The 23,728-nt window shown below is 49.5% G+C and overlaps 1 protein-coding gene across 2 annotated transcripts in view; it reads right to left on the reverse strand.

Annotated features, from left to right (window-relative positions):
• Positions 1-477: 477 nt before the first annotated feature.
• The window catches only part of LOC142560070 (uncharacterized), a 39,026-nt gene continuing 15,775 nt past the window's right edge, over positions 478-23,728 (reverse strand). For both annotated transcript variants that reach the window (XM_075671861.1, XM_075671860.1), the window contains exons 2-12: positions 23,257-23,411; positions 21,444-21,779; positions 19,885-20,154; positions 18,704-18,970; positions 17,761-17,939; positions 13,896-14,035; positions 13,395-13,549; positions 11,203-11,284; positions 9,884-10,004; positions 3,710-4,046; positions 478-1,937 (exon numbers count right to left, since the gene is read on the reverse strand). In XM_075671861.1, coding sequence (XP_075527976.1) covers positions 1,669-1,937; positions 3,710-4,046; positions 9,884-10,004; positions 11,203-11,284; positions 13,395-13,549; positions 13,896-14,035; positions 17,761-17,939; positions 18,704-18,970; positions 19,885-20,154; positions 21,444-21,779; positions 23,257-23,411 — 2,311 coding nt within the window. In that variant the 3' untranslated portion in view covers positions 478-1,668. The remainder of the gene's footprint in view (positions 1,938-3,709; positions 4,047-9,883; positions 10,005-11,202; positions 11,285-13,394; positions 13,550-13,895; positions 14,036-17,760; positions 17,940-18,703; positions 18,971-19,884; positions 20,155-21,443; positions 21,780-23,256; positions 23,412-23,728) is intronic.

Below are 23,728 nucleotides of genomic sequence, written 5' to 3' on the forward strand. Positions count from 1 at the left end.
TAATTCTGTCGAAGTAGTTGGTAATATATTTTGCTTGTAGCATATGTATAAGATGAACAATCTTTGTTGTTCCTGTAATGTGTTCCGCCGTATCTTTATTTATTAGTTTACATTTAGGGTTTGGATATTCTTCTTGATTGTCTTTCTACAGTGTTCTTCATGGTCCCTATGCTTAGAATAACTTCTACATATGTAGAGATTATCCGCTATCTGCTGTTTATTTGATTAGAACAACGTATGTTGGCGTCAGCTAGGAGGTCACTACAGCTTTCTCATTTCACTTACAACTTAATTGTATCTAATATAATTTTATACATTTACTGCTCCATAAACTTCAACCAAACATAAAGCAAAAAAAAAAAACTTCACCATATGACTCATAGCCCTCCCTCCATCCCAAGAAATTATTTCTATATACCAGTACAGGTGCACGACCAACAGGTCACGGACCACTTCACACCAATAATGGCAGCACAATGGAATTGGTTCTCTTTTTTATTATTATTAATGCCGTGTAAACACGTCGAGAAATCACAATGCCTTTCGCCCTTCGTTGTGCCGTGCTATTTTTACATGTCCCGAGTCGGCTCTCGTTAGCCACCACGCAGCCGATTCACATCGTACGCTGTCAGACAAGGGATCGAACGAAAAGTCTGCCTGCTCTGGCACAGCGCCTCGTAGATATAGAAGGTGCCACGCGTACAGATTTTTCTACTGCCGGTCTGACAGTCCAAGGAGGTCCCCGCTTAAACCGATCCTTGCAGAGTCCTTGCAGTTGCGTCGGTTCACTACGGTACAACGTAGTGCTTTCAGTTCAGGCTGGGTCCCGGGCGTTCGTGGATAGTCCCTGCAGTCCGAAGTACGGTCCGCCCTACAATAGCAAGTGTTCCTTCAAGTCCACAGTTCTGTCAACGGTCCCTGCGGTTCACGAGTCGAGTCGGTCTGATGTAGTCCGCATAGCCGTAAGTACACTGGTACACCGTGTTCGAAGTGTATATTGTCCTTGACGTCCAAACGGTCGTCGTGTTTCCGAGTTGTTACTGGTGGCGTTAACACCTACAGGTACGCCTGCAAGTACGCCTTGCACTTCATTACGGTGCGTTTGATCCACAATGGTCCTCACGAAAAGAGGTCCCACCACGCTCGATAAGTTACAACTCCCTCCATTGAAGTGGTCGCTTTATGGAATCGGCATAGCCAGTGACGGTGCATCCTTCGGCTTCAAAGCGTCCTACGCCTCCACACCGGAATTTTGTTGGTTACTGTGAAAACAACAAGAAGGAGCTTATAGCTTACGAGCGAGCGGGACTTCGGCCCCCTCCCCTCTATCTTCCAAAATTAACAGCAGGCTTCCGAAAACACCGGCCGAACCGGTTTCTTTTTTATGGAATTGGCATTGCTAATGAGGGCGCATCTTTCTGTAACAAAGTCTCCCACCCCCACAAAAAAAAATGTTATTTACTGTCAGACAAACAAGAAGCAGTTGACGAGCGGGAGGAATGTCCCTTTCCTTCTCCCTCCATCACCCAGAAATCATCGGCAGGCGTTGGAAAACAAGATTAAGCCCTGGCGATTTTCTGGTCCACGTGGTCCTCGCCATCCCTGTGCTCCTCGCAGCTCCTTAGACGGTGTTCACCGACGTCCACTGCGGGCGGACAGGACACCAGGTCATCGTAAGGAGGACGTCCAGACCCGAAGGGGCGGTGGCGCCCGCACTGGCGTCACCCTGCTGGACGACGGCGTGGTCGCCACAACCTCGTCGTCCTCGTCGTCGTCGTCGTCCATGTGTCCCCGTCGCTTCTCGCCGCATCGCCGAGCCAGCGCCACGCAAGAGAGGCAAGCGGCGATCAGCGCCAGCTGGACCAGGAAGGCCGCCACCACGGCCGCGGTCAGGACGCTGGGGGTGGCGCAGACCATGCGCGAGTCGCTCCTGGACGCTGTGGAAAGGAGGAAGGCAGCGTGAAAACCTCGCGGCACGATTCAGGTTGGTGAGAAGTTTCATTCTTCTGCATGGCTGTATTGCCGGGTATACGGATTAGCACCGACGGCAGTGGCAGCAGTAGTCAATCATTGCGATAATAGTTCTGGGAGCTGGTGTCACCTTATTTTGATTATCGATTAATAATAACACTACTACTACTACTACAAATAATAATAATAATCTTTCATGGTATCCACACTTGCCTCGAACTCCTCAGTTGTACTTGCAAATGTCTTGCAAGGTTTTTGTGTCTTTCTTTATCTTTACTATGTATACGTACGCCAGCACTGAGACGTTCGGGTTCTTCCTGGACACATTGAATAACTAGTTATGTGATTGATGAGTATAAGTTATTTTCTTCTTTAGAACATAGAAAAATGGAGTAGCTGAGGTGCTCGCTACCTCAATTTATCCGCTGCAACCGATTTATAACAGACCACGACAAGATTTCTGCGTGATCGAAATCAGCGTCACAAGGGTGGCTCGCAGCACGCGCTTGAATTTCCGCTATCCCGGTACATATTTCGTAAATGATAACACGTATATAAACCAACCAAAGCTTTCACAGACAGATCTATAGGACAGCGGTGATGTACAGTCATCGACATTTCTGTCTGGAGCGTTGAATCGGCGCGCTGCGATGCAATCAACTCAACCTTCGTGCGTTACTGGCCAGTTTGAGACTGAACAGCGGAAGCCACAAGAACACGCGGGCCACACAGGATTCAGACCGGTGTTTTGAACCTAGAAGGGGCCGCGTCATTGCTCATTTATTTGTCTGTACTGATCATTGCTCATCATTTGTCTGTACTACAGTGTAAACGTATACCGGAATACCGGCAAACGAATTACGCATTCGTCAAGGCAGCGTATAGTGACGACACCTTGAGATGCTGTGATCAATCATAACATACTGGAAACGTTATCTTGCTCCGGGACTCTGCTTGTCTTAAAAACGAACAGACGAAAAGATACCTTCGCGATGACTTTGTCGCTGCCGACACGTTTACGCAATCATGTGAACCATATGACCATGTGAACAAAACGTGTGTGCTTCTGCTGTTATCTTTGCCAGTATGGGGGCGAAGTACTACCTCAAGCCATCCTTGAATGGCTTTTCACTTCGCCTCCCATCACATGTATATGTGATAAACCAATAAAGAATCAATCAATCAATCAGATATGTGGAACAGTTCGTCACTGCCGTGATAGTTCTGCGCGCATAAGTTACAGCTTCGCAAGATATTGTCATCAGCGCTGATGGTCGCGTCCACTAATTTTGGCCAGTACGGCACAGGAGTCTCTGGTGCAGCAACACTGTAGAGTAGTAGCAATATCATTTCTCGAAGGCAAGGTCATCTTTGCTGACTTCGTACGGGTTGGCCTATCTGCAATTTCGTTACTTCGGAATGTCGCAGCGAGTCGCAAAAGGTATCAAACGTAGGTCTCAACGAGACAAGCGAGCATTAGTCGAGAGTAGGTAAACATTAATGTTGCGTCCGTAATTAGAACCAATAGAGCCGAAATTTAACCACATTGTACCATAGACTTCACTACCTCCGGGATCGGCCCACTTAGCCTCATGGTAAATCAATTCTTTTTTTTTTCAATTTCAAATATTCGCCCTTCTTGCTCCCGTCTGCTGAATAAGCGTCGTGAACTTGCGCGATGACGACGCAGATGTCGGCCCCTGTCCTGGACCCCCGTGGGCCAGCAGGTGTCACTCACTTCGGTCCCGGCTGCTGAAGACGCCCGAGTCGGTGCCGCCACCTCCTATGCCCTGCACGATGATCTCCCTCTGCAGCGGATACTCGGGAAGCGGCATGGTAGGCAGTATGTGCTTCTTGACGGCGCCAGGCTTGACGGCGCTCGCCGGCGTCGCGTTCGAGGCGACGCCGCTAGGGGTCACCGGCGGAGCTACGGCCGACCGGCGGCTCATGCGCCTCTGCAGGCCTAGCGGCTGGAAGTACATACGTCGCCGCCTCCGACGCTTGCCGAAGGACCGAGCCCCGGCCGAGGCGCACGTAGCTGGCGCGCACTCGTGCAGGCAGAACTGCACGGTGACCTGCGACACGCAGCGTCATCGGCTTTTTGCAGAGAGGGAGACAGAGGAAAGGGGAAAGGCAGGGAGGTTAACCAGAGGGGAAGATCCGGTTTGCTACCCTACGCTGCGGATAGAGGGGAGGGAGAGGTAAAGTGATAAGAAAGTAGAGATAAAGAAAGAAAGTAGCATAGACAGAGGTTATTTGAACAAATATGTACAATTAACGGGAAAGTGAGAGCGAGGAGCAGGCTGGCAACTGCCACCGGAAGGGGAACGACGCCTGCCTATACCCTTCAGAAGGGAGGTGACAGCAACACAGAAATGGAAGATGGGAATTTCCTATCTTCCATTTGTCCTGTTGCTTTTACGGAGATAGAAACACACAATCAGGCGAACAGGAGTGTGAATGCGAGGAGATGAAGGCGGAAAGACTAAAACAGAAGACGTTTATGTTGGGCTATAACAACGCCACCTAGATATTACAAGGCCTGCTCACTCCGTTTTATGACGTTGTGCTGCTAGGGCCGAAATTTCCATCGTCAAGCCCTTCGTGACGAAAGCTACGACGTCAAAATCACCGCGGCATAGTCGGTAGCAGCCCCATTAGATTCTATGACAGTCGGCCCTATAGCATAACGTCATAAAGCAGGGCGCACAGCGCTTCCGCCAGCTAGGTGGCTTTGGCTATGCGCTACACAGATGAAGGGAGAGCATGGCAAACAGAGAAAATAAATAAAGAGAAGGTTCTTTTGACAATAAAATTAGGCTATCAACTTAACGTCTCCAACTCCAAGTACACTACTACATAATTTGTGATGTGCGATACTGCATATAGATTGTGACGTCTCGACAGCTGCGCGCGTCACGGGCGACTTTGCACACAAACATCAATGTGACACTTACATATACCTCGTATGCCATAGAAAATTGATTTCGTGAAAACTGTGATGCGCTCGCGTGTACGCTGGACACACCGCGAGTTTGCTGTTAGATACCTCCGAGGTGGTTGAAGTCCGCCTATAGACCAGAACACGATAGCCTCGCACCCAGGCTAACCGAACGCATACTCTCGCACCCGGGTTGCCCGGTCGACCGGCGCCATATTGTACTGGGCTGCCAAAGTGTGTTCGCCGGCGACCGGTAGACATGGCAAGCGTTAGCTCTAGGCCTCCAAAGTGCGGAAATGTGCCCGTTCACGCGGATCGAAAGTACAAGAAGTCATCTGCGCATCATTGCGTTGTGTTTGGATGCCAAAACAACCAGCGCAAAAGGAGCAGCTTGCTTAGCGCTGTGCGCGAAGAGCACAACACACGTAGGGAATCGTGCCGGTGCGGTGTTTTCAGACTGCACCGATTTCCATCCGCAACGAAGAATGCCAAGCTGCGCCACCGGTGGAAAGCTGCAGTGAATAGGAAGAACTACAAACCGAGTGAAAATACACGAGTGAGTATTCGATCTGTGTATATTTTGGTGCCACGTTCAACTTTGCGCCCTACGAACGTAATATGTGCAACACGCAGGTTTGCTCCGAGCACTTTCTGAACAACAAGCCTACAGAGAAGAATCCCGTGCCGGTGATTCACCTTGGCTATTACAAAAAGGCAAGCGTTTTCGTGTTTTCAGTAACGCAGAGCCCTCGACAGTTAAGCGGAACAGTTGAGTTTGCGGTTAGCGATACTTGCAGATGGTGCACGGCATGACCATTAAGCGTGAACGACAAGTTGTAGGCAATAGAATGTTGCCCTGCTGGTGAGCGTTATTGCTATGAAAGTAAACCGAAGTCTGATCGTCACGTAGCATGCGTCCACAAAAACGTAAACGACGACTGCTCGTCGTCGAAGGTGTTCTTGCAGCGCGCCTGTCTTTACGAGCTGGAGCTGCAGGTGTCATTCGTAACGAATTCATTTGAGCCTCCTGAGCTCTAAACTGCGTGCGGGCTGTTATGCGGGGCGAAGCGCAAGATTTTTCCGTTCTTATAGCGAGGAAAATAAGGTGGTTAATTACTGTTCTATTTTGTAACAAAATTTTGCTCGCTCTCGCCAGTTTTATTTTTACTGTTTTATTTTTTTTTTTTTTCTAAGGGAGCGCCAACAAACCGATATGGCCTCGCACAAGTGAAACATGTCTGATACCAGGTAGCAGCAGTTGGTGGGGCTAATTTCTTGGAATGCAGGTGCGGTTGTTGTCTTGTACCAAAGGGGTCACTGATGATGCAACTTTAAGTAGATATGGTAATTTTATGTGCCCTGTCATGGTTTGTGCAACAACTGTGCAACACCTGCAGCTGTCATGCTCACCCTGTTATAGGGGCTTTGACTGCACACGTAGTTTAACATTATAGCTACTGTAGTTCCTCATTTTCCAATGAGTGCAGGTTTAGCATCATATATGCTGCTTGTTCGAGCGCTGTAGGCTTGTGTTCTGAATGTTGTACGATAAATTGCACGATACAATTGGCCTGGTGTATTTTCTATTTCATTTTGAGAGGACTTTATATCTTCGCAACAGAGATGGCATGGGAAAGAACTACAGCCCTTCTTACTATAACATATATTTTGTTTTCAATGTGCAGGTGGTGAAGGGCAGGCGTCTGCTAATCAGGCAGGCTATAAGCCCAGTCAAACGACCTCGCCAGTTGGTTGCCAAACGCGGCCAACCCTGTAGTGACCATGACAAACAAGACCAAACTGAAAGTGCAGAGGACAATCTTCTGCGTGCTTTAATAACATATATGGCACCAACACAGTGCTGTATATTCCTTCACAGGTTACGTGCCAAAAATGCGGAGATATTACAGCTCACACGCGTTCTAGCATATAGCGCGCGGTTTGTACAAACGTAATAGCGTACTTGCCCGATGTATTCGCTGCTGAAGCCTGCACAGCACTCAGTGTGGCCATTGCGGACTTGCATGAGGTCTTGAAGTTTGATTGGATCGAGACAGCGAAAATGACAGGTTAGAAAAAACGCGAAACACGCCTTCCGCCCAGCTAAAAAGCCCAAGTTTCGCTTTTGCGGCGGGTCGCATCTCCCGGCGTGGCAGCCCAGACCTGCTACTTCGCGGCGCTTACGATAGATGGCGCGACCAGCGCTCATCAATATGGCGGCGCGCTTTGAATTCACGGTGTTCTAGTGTATATGGTTCTGTAAAGAAAGGCTTAACCGATGGTGGGACCGAGCCTCCGCCTGGCAGCACAGCAGTCCAATGCTCTTACCATACGGCCACGATCGCACGAATGCTGCTCTCGTGCCAACGTTGCTCTTTGAAGCGTCTGGTGTGTGCGTCACGTGCGCTTTTCTCGCATTCAACACGGCTTCGAAAGGCTACGCTGACTTCTGGATCGGCATATATGTTTTCTGTAGGGTACCTCCACATTGAGTGAAGTCCACCTATATAATCTTATCGCATTTAAGAAAAGATCAAATTGTCGAAAACACTCGCACAGGACCTCCAGTCGAGCCTAAACGCTATATTACACCAATCCCGAAAATTATTCTAGACCAGTGTAAATTATTCTTTCAAAATAAGATGCTCATTCATTTGTTGGACGAAGATTGACTATTTTCGGTGAAAATTAACGCGAAAGTTCCTCCATCTCATTGTTTTAACTTGGCGCCGAGCCCTAGCTCAGCGCCTCTAGGCGACTGCGACGTCACAAATTTTCAAAGCACGTTCTCGAAGTTCCGCCATTTTGGCACAGTTAGAAAGTTAGAAAAAAGTCCCCAGTATTGCTAGATAGAAAGCCTGCGGAGGCTCCAAGCGCGTTTTGCATTTAGCCCTATCGAAATGCGACCGCCGCGGCCGGAATTCGATAGCCCGACTTCGTGCTTAGCAGCGCAAAACACCAAAACCGTTAAGCCACCACGGCGGGTACTGATTAATCATCATTAAAGTCAAACCTCGATTTACCAGCACTGATATAAAGAATTATCGGGTACAACGAAGTAAGCGTACAAAGTTTCGCATTCATATCAGTGTGCAGAATATGTGCTTACAACGATATCGGATGTAACGAAGATATTTCAATGTCGCATCCGACTTTGTTATACGAGTTTCAACTATATATCGTAAAAGCGCGTAAAGCAGTAATCAGAAGGTTAATCGAGAAATCGCAGACCAATATAGGGTAAGATTAAATGGTGCCAAAGGTTAAAAATCACGAAGCCCGCGCGGCCGGATCCACGAGTTCTGCTGGTCGCGAGCTTCAGCACAAGTACAAGGCGCCTGATGCATTTTTCGGCTACACATTGCTGCTTTGTTTCACATGACGGTTGTTAAGTCACATATTGTATTATATTTCTGTATAATGGCCTGCTGTGACTTGCAAATCTATGTATTAGCTATACAGTCCTGCTTTATGTAAGTCATGATGCGTTTTGCGCCATATTTGTACCCCACCGTAGCGGCCCAATCGGCCAACAGTACCTGCAAATAAAAAAAGTAAAGCTTAACCTACACTCTTAAAAAGGGCTTCACCCTTTGGGGCTTATCTTGTCCCACAAGTATAATCGTCATCTATCTTGACTACGCTTCCTTTGTTTAACGCTGCGAGCCTGGTAATTCCAGGTAACGAACGGCATATACACGTCATCATGCGTGAAATAGCATTCTCGACAGGAAAGCAGCGAGCCCAGCGTTTTCGAGAAAAGAAACGCAAGCAAAGCAGATGACGATTATCATTGTGGTACAAAGATGTGCTCTAAAAGGTGAAAATTTTTTAAGAGTGTAGGCTATAGTTGGTTCATTGTTGACGTAGAAGCTTTTGACAGCGTAGACGACAAGGACGCAGTCACGCGTGAACACACACGCAGAGCCTGAATGAGTTACCCCGCGCATGTGACCTTGTCTCCTGCGCCGTCAAAGTCTCTTACGGCAATGCGTGCTGAGTCCATATGGTTTGCTACCGAAATTATCACAGGGGGCTGCGATGGTTCGGCTATCAATGGAATGATGGTTGGTACACGGATTTATCTCATCTTCGTACTTGTGACTTCAGATATTCTTCTTTTCGTTTATTACGCTTTATTTTTTTTATATTTGCAAGAAATCGTATTCTTTTTTTTCTAGACGATTGAATTCAGTCTTTGCGCACATGCATATTCGCTGTAAACTGTTGCATTTATCAAGCAATATATTGTTGAAAATGGTCAGTTCTCAATCCCAAATCCGTTTGGAGCCAGAAGGACCAGTTCTAGCCCAGTCCATGTACTCCCTCTGTTAATTCCTCATGCAATTCAATCTCGTAATTTTTTGTATGAAACTGACTTATAAAACCAAAAGACTAAGAAAATTTTAAGGAACTGATTTCGCGGACCCTCTCGTCTGCGGAATACGCTTGCAACCACCATTGCTATGTTCGCGTCAGAAGAACACAAAGAAACCAGCAGTGTAAAAAACAGTAACCGGCTTGTCATTCCCCTTCCTGAACTTTTACTCATCGGATCGGATAGGAAAACATTTATTGGGCTCTAGAAAAGAGATCTTCGCGGCTTCAGACGACCTCTTCCATCTTCTGATGGATTCTTCTGTCTGCAATCACAGGGTTGGTGCCCTAGTCCAAGGCTCCACTGAGTATGGCCAACCCGCGACCTCGCTCTACTAGGCGCTTTGGCCGTTCAAGCTTACGCTGGAAAGCATACTCTCCCACTGTTCCGCCCTCGGGTATTTAATATTATAGACAGTTGGGGACTCAATATTTTGACAGGCCCATGATATGTGGTATAGATCTGGTTTCTCTCCGCACCATGGGCACTTAGCCGCATACTGTGTGGGGAAAATTCAAATTTAAACTGACACTCGTACAGTTCTGTGGCTCACACACGTGCAGGGTTTTCTGACAGACGCGCGCGCGTGATACCTGAAAGCGGACGACGACGTCGTCGGCGAACTTGAAGGCTTCAAATCGGCTCTGCAGCGTCCTCGTCTTGTCTCCGGGCAACTTCTCCAAAGCGGGGAAAATGTTTCTGTCCGTAGGACAGCTGCGTTGCCGATAAAGAAACAAAAAAAAAATACACAATTGGTCACCACCTTTCTTCCTTTGTTGCGCTGAAAACCTACGCAATTCGGGTACCGCACATGTACAGCGGTATGTATATCGCGGCAATTTTTTTTTTTTTTTACGTGACACATATATCTTTCAGTTCGGACAGAGGGGAGTCGCTTGCTGAAACCGCGCGTAACGAAATTATGCCATAGCATTATCATTTTCAACCCTACTACACGCGCGCCTTAGTGTATAGTGTCGTGTAGAGGAAGGAAGCCGTTACTCGATCATTCATAAGTCACGTGCACAGATGGCGCCACCGTCGCACGACGCATGACGCAATCGGAGCTAAATTTAGCCTGGCGCTCGTTCAGAGAGGCATATAGCTCGGCAGTAAGGTGGTCCACCCGAGCGTGAGTCGACGCGTTTCAGGGAGCTCATTCTGCCGTAGTAGGTGTTACTTATGAAAGTCGAACCTGCGCACATACGGGGGTTATAAGGCCTACATATGTACAATTTCCTTGCAGAAATGTCAGGTTACTCGGCTATGGCGCCCCCGCTCTCAGGGTCCACAAATGGCGTGGACAGACTCGGGCAGCAAGGCAGAGGCATATCCGACCCCTCTGACCGCGTTGGAACGTGTCCGTCTCCATAGGGAGCCATTGCGGAGGGAAATGCTACCAAAGGTAACCTTTGGTAGCATATACAGTAACTCTAGTGTAGGGCAGTCTCGGGCGCCACCACTTGGTGCAGTCATTTATTTAAGCTAGTGCCTAAACACCCTCTGCAAAACAAACAGGACCACTGCGAATAGGGAGTGAGCACGATTGCAAAATTAGACCATAAGACCCCTCTTCCTGCAACACCAGTTAGGCGCGTAACTTTTCTAATGCGTGAAGAAATGTAACGCGTATTTGGTTACATCATTTCTGTACCCTAGTGTCCATACACCCTCTGCGGAAAGCACAGGTCGTTTCACGTGCGTGCATCCCCCGCTACTGCTGCTGACTGATAGAGAGTACCCCGATTTTTTTGTCTCGTACCAATGCACTCTCCGTAGCCACAAATAGGTGAACAAGTTGTTCCAATGATCGCTTATGTGGAACGCGGCTTGCACATCACAGGGTTGAGCACTATATACAGCTGGGCGAGCCTGCCCACGATGTCAATGACTGTACTTCAGGTGCACTTACCCCGCACTGTCGATGAGAACGATGGAATCGTCGTTCTGGCCGCTCGTCGCAACAAGGTTCCTCGCGAACAGTCCAAAAACGCCTGGGGGTAAAATATTTGTGTAAAAGAAAAGTCCAGCAAGTTTATGCGACATTAAGTAGGCACACATCGAGGCACCTTGAGCAGAGTGCGAACCCCCACAGGCTGGCAAGGATTTTCCGAATGCAATATTTAGATCGTCCTCCACTCCACGCAGATATCATTCATGTCAACGGAACTTTACTCAAACACATTAGAAGCGCTGCAAAGGCTCTCCGCCGGTTATCACGGGGCCCAACTCTCCGTCAGGGCAATCGCGGCATTGTTTATTAATTACTGGCTTTATAACTTTACCACGCACTCCTTTGGCCTTCCACTAGTACACGCAGGCAAGCATTGTCCAGTTCCTGTACGAACGAGTTTCGGAAATAGTGGAGAGATCTAGAAGTAAGAGACCCCATGGACAGTTTTAGTTTGTCCGTAAATGTATCACCGTGTGTAGAGCGTCTGGACACCGGAGAGGTGTACAACAGAAACAACGCTGGTAGCGACATCTTGTGGCTCAGAGTTTAAATGAAGGGCACACCAAGCTAACACTGCAGTTACTCACCATATTTTACTCAAGTGCCGGCGTAAATCGTTAGTAGCGACGTAAACGCTAAAATACAGTCATGTTGTGATTTTCGTTTGGCGAGAAAAATCGTGCGACACAAATGTTTCACACGCATCGTAGCTGGACAAAGCGGCGCAAGATGTCACGGCCAGCTTCGATGCAGCCGCGTACGGCTCCAGTAACCCGGTAATCCGTGAACGGTAAGAAATCTATAGACAAGCCGGAACTATCTCATGTTAGTGGTCACTACCGGTATAGTGTGCAACAGAACATAAAGAATATTAAGAAGTTTTAGAAAAAGGCCCGAAGTAAAAACGAACAAAAAAGAAGAACCCAGCATAAATAAACGCAAGTGGAGGGCGGGATTATGGGCGCACTAAAATAGTTGCGGGACGCTACTTCTAAAACTCCCAAGCGTCCCCAAACTTTTGATCCCTGCTTTTACCAAGCATTCTTTCAAAACTTATTCAAAAGCATTTCAAAACTTTGAGTCAGATGGCGGGAAGGGGTTGATTATTGCGGAAGAAAATGAAGGCCAGACTCTACTTTTCTGGAATTTCTGGGTGATACCTCGCTCTGCGCCAGTCCGTCAGTGCGACGTCACGGATATTGACGTTTTTGCTCGCATTCGGGTCGTTTTGAGGCAGTAAAAGTTCTCGAAACTTGCATGGTGGATTCCTTAGTACCGTCACAATGCAATATTGCCCTTTCGAGTACAACGCTGCGAACTCTATGGCGTCACCGCCAGATGTCGCGGGAACTCGCACGCAGCCGTCGCTACCATGGTTTTTAGTCTTTCAGTTGTGCATCTTTCGTGGCTTGTCGAGTCTACTCTGATGGCACAGAGTGCCCGTTTTGGTGTTGAAAAAGCGTAATTCGCTGATATGGCTTCATTATCGAATTATTATTTGAATTTAGTTGATTTATTTTCACCAAGGTAGTAGCTATAACGAGCTCGATCGGCCCACTGCCTCATCTTATACACTGACAATAGGGCTAGGTGTGCATAATTACAATGCTAAGGATATACATCACTCGCGTGTATGTAAGATAAATAATGAAGTTTTAATAGCAGTGGACAAATACACAGAAATATATGTTGAATTACAGAGCACGTAGATCTACTTTAAGCATACGAAACATCCTGCATTTAACAGTTCAATATTATAATGTGATTGAGTGCAGATATATCTTATATAAATCTTGTTAGGCAGTACACCATTCATTCAAATGCAGAAACTAAAGTTCAGACACAGGTGTTGCCATTATCTTGTCGCATACGATTTAATAATATGTTAGGCAGTTGATGTACGACCAACAGCTTACCATAATTTGTGCGTTGTGTGCGGAAGAACAATGAAGAAGCGTGTCGATTATGATAGCGCGGTTCCTATAGTCAGGAAGTTTGCTTAGTTCCGCGTCAATGCCCCACCGTCGCCATAAGTGCTCACGCAACGCATTTAGAAGCTCGAAAGGCGGGTGCACGACCGAATGCACATTTGCGAGCTGTTTGTCGTCCGAACATTCGGCGTTCCACGCAGTACAACGGAGGCCACCCACTGTCGTCGTCCATCTCGATGCGCAGGAACAGCTCGTCGCCCAGCTTGGCGCCGGCCACGTCCACGCCGGCTCGGTCCGTGATGCGGAGGCGCACGTTCGGCGATGGGGCCGTCGCGTTCACCACGCCTGGCACTCGGCTCGCCGGACCCACGCCGCTGAAAGGAAAACCGCGTCTCGTGAGAGCGACAGACTGCCGTGCAGTCGGATACTGAATTCTGGCAATACATTGGGTACTTGCGCACGGGCCTTCACTTTGAGTGTACCCTCCTCACAAACAAACAAATATCTGGTTCGTCTGGGCCACTTACTCCGTGGCGTTGAGCGGAAGAGCACGCCGCGGTCGACTGGACATAAGCGAACACACACACACACACACACACACACACACACACACACACACACACACACACACACACACACACACACACACACACACACACAGAGAGAGAGAGAGAGATTTGAATACACGACGGAGAAACAAGAACCACACGTGGTGCTCACCCCACGAGCACCTTGTAGGTGTTGGTGACCGTGCGGTTTCCGGTGTCGAAGACGCAGAACAGCTTGACGATCCTGTCGCCCTTCTGCTGAATCACCGGATGCTGCTGGATCACAATGGTGCTCGTGAATCGGCCCCGGTCCTGCGAGCCGGCAACACGCCACAGAGCAATAGTTCGGCGGCGCGTTTAGCCACGGCGGGGTCTCGAAGATGCCCGCGTTACTAATAGAACCACGCTAAATCCGCTTGGATTCGACCAGTAACATGACCAGTGCTATATCTGGCGTAAAAGGCTTGATTACAAGCGCAAAATATTGACAGAACTGGACCTTTTCTTTAGATTTCGCTCGTCACTGTTACGTAACGTATTTAAAACAATATTCGCGCGTTTGGGCCGTTAATACGCAAGAACATTTTCTCAGCTTAGTCTTTGATTTTGTTATAACGGAATGTTATCCTCAATTACCGATGGACAATCAACGAGACGCGAGTAGACGCTGTCAAAGCCCATGACATCACGGGAAGCGTCGCCACCCGCTTTTCGATTTGCTGCGTGACCTCCATTGGCACCGCAAACCCTCGGCGCGCGGGAACACTGCCGTTTTCAGTGTCCGAGAGGCGTTATTTACAAATCCAGCTTTTAGTCTTTTTTGTTAGACTGTACCATTAAGCGGAACCTCTACCTCAGGATATTCCATGTAAATACCTGGGAAAGGAACACTAGTGTTGCCCCCCCCCCCCGGTGCGCACTGAAAAAAATCTGCAGGGTGTAATTTATTGCAATTAAAGGAAGCACTTAAAACCTATTGATTGCATTTATACACTTTTAGTTGGGCCTTTGACTCTGTAACTTAGTAAGAATAAAACGGAGCCACAATATCCGTACACAACATTCACTGGAATATATAAATCAGACAAGACGTATATACACCTCTCTGAAGTGCACCACTAATTTGCGGGCACGATTTCTGCAGAACTCTAGCAACCAAGGTAGTAATATCAAGCAGCTGCAAACTAATGCGCTATGTCTGCCCGCTTTAGGTCATTCAACAGACGCAGTTGATGTCAGCATCTTGTGCGAAGTTATGAGTGTTGCTAATTTCTGCTTCATTCTTATTATTGCGATAGCAATTACGTGGACACTCCAGGCGCATTATTGGCGTCAGCATCTCCCTGATGTTCCGTACAAAGTCCAAGGGCGATAACGCCGTCGCCGCGCCGCATGCTGTGCGGGCGAGCGAAAGCCCGCGAGGGGAGCAGGCAACCACGCCTCAACCTGGCGCGCGTAAGGGGGGAAAGTTGAGAGGAGACGCGCCGTCGTTCGTCGCGCTAATGGAGGGAAGGGGGCGGCGTTCTTTTCCGGCAGCAACTGCGTATTTTGCGACCGGGCGCAAAAGGGAATTAACGATCGAGGCGCGGCTTAATCTTGCGCGCGCAAGGCAGGAAAGCGGGGAGCCACCGTGGGAGGGAGGGGGCGGCGTTCTACTCCGGCAGCAACTGCGTACTTTGCGCGGCCGCGCGCGCCTTGTCTTGGAAGCGACCTGCAGACGGCTCGTACCTTTCTGCGTGCTGTGTTCTCGCCACTCAGTTTGCGTTGAAGTGATAGGCACACGAAGGTCACAGCACGAAGGTCACTTCGCTCGCTGCTGCTGCCGCGCATCCTCACGCCAGCGTTTCGCCAGCAAGTGTCCGCGGTCATCGAGTGTAATGTGTTCATGTTTGCGTGTGCGCGCTGACGCCATGCTTGTTAATTTAGTTAGCAAGCGAATGTTTTCAAGTTTATACGGAAGATAAAACTATCCTTACTTCGTATAGCTGTCAAATAATTTGCCATCGCAATCGATGCTTCGCCTTTCGAGCGAAACTGCGGCTTCTAAATGCGTAAGCATTTCTATGCAAACCCAATGAAAAGAACGGTCCGTCCGTGCCTAACGTAAAACGATTGCTTTTAAGACCGAGCCGGCAACAGCGTGCGACTTTACATTCGTCTTGCTTGCCGCTTCAACGCGAACGAAACGGCGGCGAGAACACAAGCGCTCACGACGCTCTCTGCACACGCCGCACTCTGCCCTTTTCGCAGATCCCTTTCAAGGTACGGTCCGCGCGACCGTGCCATATGCGCAGCCGCCGCCGGAGTACGTTTGATCACGGTTCATAATGGTTCGACTAGGACGGAAAAGGGGCTAAAGAGCGATAACGGGTTATAATGATCGGGACGTCGTCAGCGCACCTGGCGCCGCCACCTGTAGTACTTTCTTGGCATTATCAATGCACCTTGCCTCGCCGTCCGCACCAGTTCGTGTCTCCGCAGCACTGTCCTTTGTACTGGTCGGATCGTTTCATAACATTGATAATGACACTGGGCTGCGTGGAGATGAGCGAGCGGCACAATGGTTACGCATACTTAGACAACTTCCAGAGGAGTTCCTGCGTACTTTTTTTTTTTTTACAGCGAAGCTGTATATCTCTATCCTCCAAGGAAATTTTCGTGTCGTAAGCAAAAAACTCCCCATGTGTGGGCCGATCCCGGAGATGGTGAAATACCGGCCCGACCCGCGGCGGAGGTGAAGCAGGCGTCAAGCACTCCGCATACGTGGGCCGATCCCGAAGATAGTGCACTGCCGGGCCGACACGCGGTGGAGGTGCAGTTCGCCACTAAGGGGCCCACATACACGGCTTCGCTGGTCATCCTTCTTCACAGACTGGAAGGGCACTGAGATTTTTTCTATTTTTACATTTGAGGGCTATTCCAATTGTCTCAGAAGGAGCCAAGTCAGGTGGGGGATATACTGCCAGAAATCGAGTATTTGCTTCATTGTCAGAAGCCTTACATTATTTTTTTATTCATAGGTAGGCACGATTTTTATTAGAAAATAATTTACATACAATTTCATTATTTTTCTTTCTATAGTTTGCCTAGAAATGATCCAAGTATAGCATGTTCAAGAAGCTATATGCAAGAAATGCCTAGATACGAAAGCCAAAAATAATTTCATGCAAATTCCTACAAAACGGACTATCTGCCAAAATTTTATTTGTGTCTCAATGCTACACAACAGCCCCGCAAAACCACGCTGAACCAGGAAAACAGCATTCTGGCCTATGTTTACGCGTCCATAGAACACTGTAGAGTCCTTGCAAACATCTGGCAAATAGCGACCACCGTAGATAAGGGAATCAACTATTTGTGTAGAAAGCTTTAAAAAGGCAACTTCATAACATTTATTTTTTAAGCAGAGACCCACATCACAAGACTTTGAAAGTTGAGTCTTGTATATGGCTGGATATGCAACAATAATGACGCGCATGGTTTTAAAATGTCGGAACTGAATTCGTCGTGTCCGAAAGACGCGACTGTGCAACATATTATGGGGTTTGTCTTGAAGTTTGGTTGGAGAAAGCTTTTGGATATGCAGGGTATTTCAGAAAATGCGTTAGAAATTTCTTAAACATAGGGAAGATGCGATGAGAAAGTGACTGTCTCGGCATTGACTTCATCACAGGCACATTTACTGCAAGGTGAGCAGGTGCAGTCTATATGACTTCATGAATTTCTAAGCTTCATCTCGCGTTTACGTCACCTCGGTGCACCAAGCGTAAACTGACTTGGCTGACCCTTCGGTTATTACAGAACGTAATGTAATTCCGATAAACGTATAACTAATCCTGAGGAGACACTGTCCAAACCTTATGACGTCACATTGAGCTAGTGCGGAGCGTTTAATCCCGTCTGTCATTCTTAATTACATTTTGGGGGGGGGGGGGTTGTCGATGCTCGGAGTATCGTAAGAGAGACCTATCTGCTGTTCCAGAAGTGCGATTTGCCAATCCAACTTCACTATACAGCGCGAGATGTGAGACACTCACGTCCTCGGAGACTCCACACCGCCGATCCATGAGTCCCATGACGAGCGTGGTCTCCCGAGATCCGTGTCCCTGGACGTCGCAGCCGGCCGTCTCGTCTCGCGGGTAGATCCTTCCCGCGAAGGGATCCTTGGTGTGCAGAGTGAGCGCCATTGACTCACGCGTGCACGACAACTGCACGGCTGCACGGTGTGGCGAGGAGACGAGGCGTTGCCGAAAAGGAGCTTTAGAACCGAGAAGTAGTCCACTGCCGCATCAGCTTTAGCGTGGTCTCCGAGACAGTGCAGCGCCACGGTGCGAATACAACATCCTCCCTACCATAGTCGCCCTTCAGCCCGCTGAAGGTTTCTGCTACCGGCATTCAATGCGGCAGCAGTGGCGTAGTGACACTGGTAGCGTAACAGGCCTGTTGCTCTGCTCGTGCCGAATGTCGGGAGCAATTTGAGGAAACGCCGAATTTGTTTTCACGAACTAATTGCCTGCGACACGTGAATTCGAATCTGAAGTGTAACTATTTAGCAGGTGGTTCCCGCGCCTAAAGTTTAGTGCCATTGAGCAATTTTATGCTGGGCATGCGTGTTCAGCCACTACGGCTAAACTGCACCTAATCTGACACGTACTGCGCTTAATCGCATATTACTCGCGAAGGTACGTCCGTCAACTCGATATGACACTCACTAAGCTGTCCTGGAATTTTTTTCAACAACGGGACTGGACTCTCATGCGTAACAGTCAGCGTGTGACTCCTTTTTTTTCTTTCCCCCTGTTTCTTCTTGTCCTCTCCTCCGTAAGCGGGTGGGCGTGGTGTCCAGTTTAGGAGACAACTGCTAGCCCGCTTTTCTTTGTCCTTGAGATGTTTGTACACGTTCGCACGATTAGTACAAATAACAGTAGACGCAATTTCGGCATGCCCTTCCATACATCGCTCGAGGGAGAGTATACGTACGCTCCGGACAGGTGGGCCTCTGGTAGTAGCCGACGCCGGGAGTCACGCGCAGCGCGAACCCTCCGAGGCTGACCGTGTCGTCCCCGGACATGGCGCACACGCCCGCGGCCGGCGCGAAGCTGTAGCTGCGGCACGTGAACTCGCGGCACGTCTCGCACAGCGAGCGGCACTGGTCGGCGCTGAAGGCGCTGCGCACCTGGTCGGCCCGTCGCAGGTCCACGTCCTTGTGCAGCTCGAAGTCGCAGTTGGACGCGTGGCCCGAGGACGCTGCGCGTGCGCGTGGCGCGCGGGAATGTCAGCAGCTCGTGGGCGCCACGAGGGCACAGCGGCTTTATAGCAAACCTCGGATTTCTTTCTTTAATGTTTCTTTTTTCTTTTTCATTTAATAATAATATATGGGGCTTTACGTGCCAAAACCACTTTCTGATTATGAGGCACGCCGTAGTGGAGGACTCCGGAAATTTAGACCACCTGGGGTTCTTTAACGTGCACCTAAATCTAAGTACACGGGTGTTTTCGCATTTCGCCCCCATCGAAATGCGGCCGCCGTGGCCGGGATTCGATCCCGCGACCTCGTGCTCAGCAGCCTAACACCATAGCCCTTTTTCATTTCATCTTGAGTTATATTCATTAATACAGTTTCATCAACCCACTTGCATTTGTATCCGGAGTTGTTGTCTTTTCTAACACGTCGCCTGAAGGCAAAGACGTTCTGAAAGGAAGTTATCGTTGGGCACGTAGGTGCGCACCGGTACAACGGTATTAGAACTTTAGCTCGTTGATGCTACTTATTATTCTTCACAGAATGCCGAACTATCGGAGATATAAGAGTGAGCCGCCTGGTTGGTGGCGCAATCTTTCGGTACACAGTCTATACACAGGTAATATTGCACTAACTAATCCCCTTCTTCTTAGCTTCTGCTGCAAAGGATCGACAGCTACGTAATTGTAAACATATACAGTTACGTGAAAACAGGAAGACGGCTACGTCAATTTACGCTCATGTAAAGAACACGCAGTGCCCGATCCTGGATATCACACACACACATGGGGATGGTGGGAAAGCCGATACCCCAATATTTCCTTCTGCCTCCCCATCGTCCCCTTTCTGGCACCACGGAGTGTCAGTTGTGATACAGCGCGCCCCGCAACGAAAACGGAGGATCGTGCTCAACACTTACCCGGCAGGCAGAGGTTCTCGAAGTAGTGCACGTGCGGTCCCTGCGCCGGAACGAAGGCGCTCGGCTGGGACCGCCTGTCCTGCGAGCTGAGCCGGCACTCCCTGGCGCGGGCGTCGAACTCGCCCGAGCGACAGGGAAACGAGGCCTCGTGCAGGCACAGCTCCTGGCACCGCTGGCAGCTGGGCACTCCGGACACCACGCGGTCGTCGAATCCGCGCAGCTCCTTGTCGGGCACGCGCTCCATCACCCAGTCCTTGTCGCACGCTGGACCTGATGACAGTGCGCAAGGCGACAACGCTTGGTTAACGGCCCCGAGCGAAGGACGAGGACGCAGAGATCGGCAGGACCAGCGACGACTTGGAACTTACAGTAAGCCTTCGTTATAACAAGTCATCGCCTTATTACTTCGTTATAAGCAGTATTTCGTTAAAGGCTGAGACACTGTTAGAAGAATTACGGTAAAGCGAGCGAAAGACGATGTGACAGACATCGGCAGGAACAGTGCCGACGTCCAACTGCAGCACACCCTCCTTATAGCGAAGTCATGGTAACGCGGCATGTACCATGAGCATAAATACAATCGGGAGCAGGAAATGACGGATCAGAACGCCTGCCACGCGTAATTACATGGAAGTGCGACGTGTAATCGCTCCGTGGGCGGTTCCCAAGAATGTGTCGTAAACCCCAGTGCAGGTTTGGAGTATGAATTAAGTCACTGTTACAAATGCAAGTCAACCTGTAAACGGAATAACGCACTGGAGTGGTTAATAACTGTCTGCGTTTGGCTGGGCAGGCGCCATACTAGCACTAACTTCGGAGGATGGAGGGGTGAGGGCGTGTCCGGTCCGCCACCCCGGCCCTCCATGGCTACGCGAGGTTCCCTTTAGGGAAAGAGAACTTTACAAACACAGACACAGCTGAAGGAAATAAAAGCATGACACATACACCGAATATCGACTCAAAGGATCGCACTGGCAGTAAAGAAGGGAGATGCAAAACTTATCTGCGCATTATGGTCGGCGCATTGCTTATCGTTAATCGAAACAATTAATCGAAAATTTCCGGCAAGGATCAACCAAACGAAAAGAGAACGTTTATTACCACTAGCTGTGCCGCCAGGAAAGGGACGGGATAGAAGGCGAAGGAAAGAAAACTACAAATAAGTACATGTGCACAGATAAAAGCATAACATTGACACGTGCTTCGCGCGACGCTAACACAATTAACAGCGGTAGCACGTGCGTATTTCACAGCTTAATCGAGCCCTCAATTATCATGCAAAAAAAAAAAAAGGATGTGCAAGGCTAAACAGCTATCTTTCACGAATGCTCGCACGTATTCACGATTCAGGGGTTGGCGCTGCCTTTCTTCGAGCATGCGCAGATGGGTTTCTCATTTTCCTTGATTTCCCACCACAGTGCGAAATCCTTTTAGTTGACAGCCGGCGCCCGTGTCTGTCATTTTGCGTTCCTTCAATCGCGTCCGTGTTTGGCACGCGCGCTTTTTCAGTACCGCTAGACGAGCGCATACTTGTTTTTTTCCTCGAGCCGGCAACCCACCGTGGACGCACATCTTGGCGAAGTAGTTCGAGCGGTCCGAGGCCGGCACCAGGGGCGGCTGGTCGGTCGCCGAGCCGAGCGTGTTGGCCACGTCCTCGTCGTCCAGCGCGGTGGCCGCGAAGCAGGCGTTGTGCTCGTAGTTGACCACCACGCCCAGGCAGCGGGGCGACGCCTGGCAGCGGCGCAGGCAGTCCAGCGTGACGGCGCCGCGCGAGCGGAAGTCCTCGCGCGGCGCGAACATGGGCGACAGCCGGCGCGAGGCGGGCTTCATGGCCACCGTCTTCTCGAACGTCACGGTGTCCTCGCCCTGGGGACACTGCTCGTTCCGCGAATGCACTGCGAGTGTGGATATGGTACACTCGCTCCATGCAGATCGACACGCACTCATCCCCCGACTTTCACTCACTCACTCACTCACTCACTCACTCACTCACTCACTCACTCACTCACTCACTCACTCACTCACTCACTCACTCACTCACTCACTCACTCACTCACTCACTCACTCACTCAACTCATGGCCGGCTGGCTCATCTTTCTATCTATTGAACTACAAAAGCCACTGCTCATTAGCTGATTCACTGACGCACTCTTCCGATTGCTTACTCGCTCTCTCGATTGACATCTCCCTCACTTTACGGCGCACTCGAACACTCGACTGATCGCTCCCTCACTCAGTCGCTTGCTGACTTCATCAAGCGGTCAAGTGAGCTCATGAGCGAATTCAAATCAGGCACTTTGTCACAAGATCTCAGAGCTAGTGTCCTCGCACTCGAGACATGACCACGTGGCTCGGAGGTCGCGCAACTATTTGACTTGTCCTGGAGGGCAGGTGCCGCTTGGTGACTGCGGCGCGTGGCGCTTTCCAGTTTATCGTTTGAGGCCTGCCGAAGCCGACGGGTATTATGACCGAGGTTATGAAGACTGCCATTTGCACAACGCACGAAAAGGACGAGCGCCTATGTCGGTATTATTTGTCGTGCGCTTTATGTCCTCTAGCCATAGTACATATGAATTTAAATCTGTACCAACTTATATACTCAGCAAAACCGGTCTAAAGTTAATTTCTTCTTTCTTTTTTCCCAGCTTGACTGTACATCGGGCATACTGACCAAAAAGAGCGCGAGAAAACAAGGAACAGAGTAAAATAATTTACACCCTAAAAAGTGAAAAACGGTGTAAATGTGTCTATAACTCACACCACTGGGGTGTATGTTATACAGATAACACCCTAGCGGTGTGAGTTACAGACTCATTTACACCCTTTTCGCTTTTAGGGTGTAAATTATTTTACAGTGAACGGGAAAGAAACACACCACTTTTTCGTCCGTATGCAACACCAACTCGCCCAGGATTTAGTACCTCTATGCCACATCGGGTATTGTGCGAAAAGGCGGCGCCAGGCGTTCTTTCTTCCCCCCCCCTTTTTTTAGGGGAGGGGGGGTCTGATTGTACATGTTCGTTTTGGGTGCAGGCAGGCACTCCATCGCTGTACACTTTGAACTGTTAGGGGGCGATGAGGAGGGGAGAGGGGGAGGGGCACCACTTCAGAGCCGGCTTTGATTGTCCATAGCTCGCATAGCCGTAATAAACTTTACTTTGTACCTCTGCAAAGCTCACACGCGGGCGCGATCTCGCCGTCCCATTCGTGCTCGACGTTTACAGAGAACGGTGTACATTTGCAGAGATTTGTCTACAGTACAAGAAAAACTCCTGCGCACCCTTTAGGAAGCCCCACATGCTCGATGACCCCTGGGCACACTCGCTACGCGAGACACATTTGCCACTCGAGCCAGGCTTCACACTGTCTCACCGGGAGGCTTGTTCCAGAACTGGACTTCCCTGAGCGTGGGCAGCTCCCTTGACTGGGGGACCGCCATGGCGCCGGCTTTGAGGAGGAGGCAAAGGACACCAGCGGTCCGGACGGTCAGGGCCAGCCCGCCGATCCTGGAGCGCATGTCCCTTGTCCTGCATTCACGATGGACACGCACGTTGAGGGGCAAGCGCAGGCGACAGCCGTGCTTTGTCGACATGCCTTCACTCGGCTAAGTTATCCGCTCGTTCAGCTTGGGAACCCGTGGAACCACGTGATCTCTCAAGGTCACACGACCTGCGTCATCATTTCCACCAATATGTGACGTCAGTGGTTACGTACGCACATGCGGAATAGCCATTTTCCTACTGAAGCGGCCCGACTTGATGCCACCAGCGTCTACGAGAAAAATAAATGTCCTATTAATCGACAGCAGCAATACTGCAGCTTCGTTTTAATGCTGTAAGCGGGA

The sequence above is a fragment of the Dermacentor variabilis genome, chromosome 10 (assembly GCF_050947875.1).
Source record: "Dermacentor variabilis isolate Ectoservices chromosome 10, ASM5094787v1, whole genome shotgun sequence".
Lineage (NCBI taxonomy): Eukaryota > Metazoa > Arthropoda > Arachnida > Ixodida > Ixodidae > Dermacentor > Dermacentor variabilis.